The sequence below is a fragment of the Miscanthus floridulus genome, chromosome 12 (assembly GCF_019320115.1).
Source record: "Miscanthus floridulus cultivar M001 chromosome 12, ASM1932011v1, whole genome shotgun sequence".
In the NCBI taxonomy this organism is placed as follows: Eukaryota; Viridiplantae; Streptophyta; class Magnoliopsida; order Poales; family Poaceae; genus Miscanthus; species Miscanthus floridulus.
Genome location: NC_089591.1, coordinates 66160448 through 66165164, shown reverse-complemented (window position 1 = coordinate 66165164; position 4717 = coordinate 66160448). Strand labels below are relative to the sequence as shown.

General features: G+C 43.0%; 1 protein-coding gene across 15 annotated transcripts; it reads right to left on the bottom strand.

Moving 5' to 3' along the window:
* Positions 1–731: 731 nt before the first annotated feature.
* Positions 732–4338, bottom strand: LOC136496815 (monothiol glutaredoxin-S1, mitochondrial-like). 15 transcript variants are annotated; one of them, XR_010769125.1, is made up of 6 exons: positions 4039–4338; positions 3397–3533; positions 3247–3328; positions 2978–3149; positions 2841–2910; positions 732–1126 (listed from the first exon to the last, which is right to left on the bottom strand). XR_010769125.1 is itself a non-coding variant. In XM_066492571.1 (4 exons), the coding sequence occupies exons 1-4, from the start codon at positions 4200–4202 to the stop codon at positions 3125–3127; spliced, it is 408 nt and encodes a 135-aa protein (XP_066348668.1). In that variant the 5' UTR covers positions 4203–4338; the 3' UTR covers positions 732–3124. The 15 variants fall into 15 exon arrangements, 1 of the variants encoding a protein (XP_066348668.1); XR_010769123.1 differs by having other exon boundaries at positions 732–2213; positions 3072–3149; XR_010769120.1 differs by having other exon boundaries at positions 2103–3149.
* Between the last annotated feature and the right edge of the window lie 379 nt (positions 4339–4717).

Sequence of the window (4717 nt, the reverse complement as noted above, 5' to 3'; positions counted from 1 at the left end):
GATGAAGGAGGGAGGCGGGGTGGGAAGAGCCGGGCGGCGGCGGGGAGGGAAGCCGACGTCGTGAACACGCACGGGTCGGGGCGGAGGGGTCGGGAGGGAGGGGCAGGGAGAGGAAAAGCGCTCGCGATTTCCAAATCGCAGCCCTTTAGGCGCTTTTCCAATCGCCGTTGCGGGAAGGAAAGCGAACGTGGACGCCGCGTTTGCGATGGATGCCGTCGCGAGCCGTTTGGCGGGCATATCCGGCTTCTCCGGTCGCGAACACGCGTATGAGCGCAAACAAACAGGGCCGATAGCTTGTATATCACTCTCATCATTCTTTAATTAGTTAAGGACCCATATCCATCTTGACATCTCAAAAAGAATACTGCAAACTATCCTACCTGAGGAGACGATTACACTGTTCCTCTGTAGCATGTTGAAGCTAGCAAATAACAAACTAGGTGGTTCCCCGCGCTTCGCCGCGGGCAGTCTGAATTGTAGTTTGATTTTTGCATTGAACAGCAGCGTGAACTGTTATTTAACTTTTGCGTTGAATAAGCCATGCATAACAGGTGTATCGCTTTTGGAGCTAAGAGCACGAGAACTAAAAGTGGCACTGTATTTTTGCATTCAGTGCATTCAATATTGATGTAACTATGGTCCTGAGATCAGTGGAGGTTCATGAAGCAAAAGGGAAAAACATATGTGGTTGATATTAACCTTTTTTTTTTGTGGCAAGTGGTTCAGTCATATTTACATTTACATTAATATAACAGAAGAAACATTTCTCTGAAATGTATACTATCATAACATTTCAGGGAATCATTACATGTCATTGGCTGTATGAAGTACGGTAGGGTATGCTCTTTCTTGGTGGAGTAAAAGCACCTCTTTCTTGAAACTCCAGTACTTCAATGCATTATGCTTGTATTTGCTGACACGCTGACCTATGGACCACAAACTAAAGATGGAGAGGGCAGATATATCCATTATATAGGCTAGATATTATACATTGTAACCAACGGGGATGATGCAAACGTAGAAACGTAGAAACTGTACAAAGCAAAGCTGAAGATACAGCAGTGGAACCTTTGTTTTGTTTTGCACAAGATAGTCCATAATCAAAATCAATTTCATAGTCCTGTACCTACAAATATAGGTAGAGGGAAAATATGAGAAAATGATGTAGCTTGGCCAGCTGATTGGAAGGTCCATTAAGGAAAAATGAGGCTACAAAGGAAAAATGTGAGAAGATAATGGGTTAGCCACAAAGTCTAGAAGGGTGAAAGAAACTGTGATATATTAGGGGATGGCTAACACATTATTAACACAACGCAGTTTGATAAGATATTGTTAAGCTAAATAGTAAGAAAAAGTGATCACGTGTGGCTGGATTACATTGATCATCTTTACTATAAGATATTACTGCTGTGGCAAATCAGCAAAAAATCTCTGAAATTGGTGTTTAGAAGCCAGCAACATATTTCTAAAAAAATTATACAACCGTTAGTGGACTTGAAGGGGAAAAATTTTGGCAATGCCCATTAGCAAAATATGTATATCATGAAGTAAATGGCTCCTTAAGAACATAACCCGACACTACAATTCATATGTAAAGTAGGGCCGGACTGGTAAATGCACTGGTTTGGACACATAGGGGCTAGATCTATCAGGGCAGGGCAGGGCAGACCCAGTGCCGGAGGCTCCCACACGAGTGGGGTCTAGGGAAGGGAAAAAACGAGGCAAGCCTTCCCCCTGCAAAATCTGCGGAGAGACTGCTTCAAACCCGCGACCTGGTGACTCAGTGAGACAACTCTCACCACTGCACCAGGCCTGCCCTTCTATCAGTGAGACTAGATCTATCAAATGACACTAAATATTTTGGTGAAGAAAATCAAAATTGCATCGAAATAATAGGTAAGCTTCAATCTAAGTCTGCATTATCTATTGTACAGGCCATTAGCTTCTGACTGTAAGCCAGATTGATCATGTTCCTATTTGCAGTCCCTCTCTGTTAAAGGAGATATCATGGTTTAAAATCAAAACATGGTGTCATGATATTATAGTGCATGTTTCAAAAAAAAAAAACTGCGATTTCGGAAAAGAAGATCAAACGCAAGAACCTTGTTTTCCCCAATTTCCACAAACAATTTGTGCTTGTAGGTAGTGCCTCATTTTTTTCTACACAAGACATACTGGCAGCAACATTCATTTGGCTTGAAACGCATTCCAATCTGTCCCATGTAAACCAAAGCATTAGGAGTAAGATCAGATGCTAGAACCTTCTTTTCCCTAATATCTGCAAACAATTTCTGACTGTAGGTACTGATTCTTTTTTTTTTTACAAAAGCCATACTGGTAGGAACATTTATTTGGCTTGGAATGCATTGTAAGCTGTCCCATCTAAACCAAAGCATTAGGAGCGTCGAAGCTGACTACAAATATGTAGAACAAAAGCAACAGGCTAATGTTATGTTAATACTGAAACTGAAACATTCTTGTTTTGTTATAAAGCCTTCTCTTCAGAACTGGATATATGGATTTGGGAGGTATCGATACATGGTATCGGATGGTAGCAGAGATAAGCACAGTGGGATATTAAAGGGCATCAAGAAACCAAAATGGGAAATTAAATGGCATAAGAGGAAATCACTGTTGGGACCGGAAGAAAGCTAACTGTAAGACCTACTAAATAGATGTCGGATTTCCTGTTCAATTGGAATGTACAAACAAATAAACAGGTATGTAGAGATGTATAAATGGGAATATTTGTTTAAGTACTTGTATTAGTATAGGCAGTAACAATATCAAGGAGATGGAAGTGCACAGTGTCTCGATAAAAATATGAACACGAAGCTGACCTTATATATTTATTAAGGAAGCATTGAGGCATTTTTGTTAGCAGCCAGCAGCCACTGGAGGTATCTGCAGCTGAGCACAAGTATAACCCCTCAGATGGTGAAAACAAATTTTCGCCTAAAAATAGCCATGTGGTTACCATGAGTGAAAAGGTAATGTCTTATTTTCTCTGATTTCAGCAACGTTTGCCAAGAAAAAGAAAATGCCCATGCTGCTGAACAGAACCCAATTACCAGGCAGAAGTGACCTTGCTGATCAAATGGGCCAAACATGAACTATAGCTGAATCAGTATATCTCATATGAGCTAGAGCTGCCAGCAATTTGAGAAGCAAATTTAGATTTTTCAATGTGATTTTCAAAGAAAAACGTCTAACAACACACAAAAGTATAAGAAAGAAGTTACTTACCTCATTACCTGTATGGAATAGTTGAGGCCGAGATGTGACAGAATATCAAAGGTAAGATGGGGACACCTGCAGTAGAAAAGACCTGTTCTTATAAGAATTTAAATAGTAGTAGAGCACAATGAACAAAGATGAACACTCAGGCCAGCTTACCATATTGCTGAAGGACCCTCACTGCCAATGCATTTACTCCACACCTAGAAGCCTCGGGATAACCCTTCACATATATGAGGATGGTGCTTCCTGTCCTTGATATCATATTAATTAAGGTGTGTATGGGACCATAAGCACTGGATGAGCAAGGAAGTTAGTATTTCCTCATGGTGGCAGTTAAATAATTAACATTGGCCAAGTGCTTAACAGCTACCAGAATTGTGGTTAAATATTTTAATATTTTTCACTGAAAACTTTGAAACCTATTGAAAATTAAAAAAAAAGGTTTAAAATTAGTTAAGAGGTTTCAGTTTGCCTTAACAAAAAAAACTGTATCCTATAAAAATAACATATATATATATGAACCACAAGGTTATTGGTAAAACATATGATTCTTAGAATAAAAAAATGGAATAGGTATGCATTAGCAGGAATGTGATCTATGAAGAACACGTATTCCATCAGGTTTGTTATCACGAAGAATGCTGTAAATGTATATTAAAAACCAAAGAAGCACACATCTGAGATCGGACCGAGGTCGAGAAGGATGAGGGGCCAGCAACCTCACGGACGGCGGCGGGGCAGACGGCGGCGAGGCATACCTGCGAGAGATCAGATCAAGATCAAGAAGGGGCCACGAACCTCAAGTACGGCGGCGAGGTAGTGGAGGACGACGACGAGGTAGACCTGCGCGATCCGCGCGCGTCGCCGACGACGCGTGGCCTCCGGCCGAGCCGTTCGCGGAGCGGGCCAGCACCGGGGTAGAGGAAGAGTGACGCTGTCGATTGGGCGCAGCTACTTGCCATGGGGTGGAGGAGAAGAAGAGGGCGAGCCGTCGGAGGAGGACGGGTGGCGCTGGAGGGAGCGATGGATGGGCTGGGCGGCGGCGGGCGAAGCCGTACGCGACGGGCTGGGCGAGGTTTCTGCGTTTTTTTTTTGTTCTTTTTCTTTCCCTGATGAGTCCGTTGTTGTTCGTGAGAGGCACGGAAGTTTCTGGAGGGAGGCAAGGTAGGCGTACGGATGGCTGGGATGTGGGCACTGGACGACGGACGGCTGTGATGGGATAACTGTGGACATAAACAGTGTTACAGTGATCTGCTTGGATCAGGAACTGATCTTAGCTTTGTTAAACCAAAGTTTTGAATGTCACCTCGGATATTACACGAGGGTGAATCCACTAGTAAATCGTGAGACGAATTTATTGTCGATGTTTTACCACCGATAGCCTGCCACGGGGGTACCCGGGGCAGTATGTTCGGGCTTCGGCGTATGCCGAACTCGATGGTTTACGCAAGAGACAGCCGATTTATCCTGGTTCAGG

What these genes read in the sequence shown, in the direction of transcription:
- LOC136496815 (XM_066492571.1), bottom strand. Translation starts at nt 4,202, where the DNA reads ATGGCAAGTAGCTGCGCCCAATCGACAGCGTCACTCTTCCTCTACCCC. An exon ending in ACCTCGCCGCCGTACTTGAG is followed by an intron (nt 3,534 to 4,038) that starts GTTCGTGGCCCC and finishes TTGCTCATCCAG; the next exon opens with TGCTTATGGTCCCATACACA. An exon ending in TATTCCATACAGGTAATGAG is followed by an intron (nt 3,150 to 3,246) that starts GTAAGTAACTTC and finishes AATTGCTGGCAG; the next exon opens with CTCTAGCTCATATGAGATAT.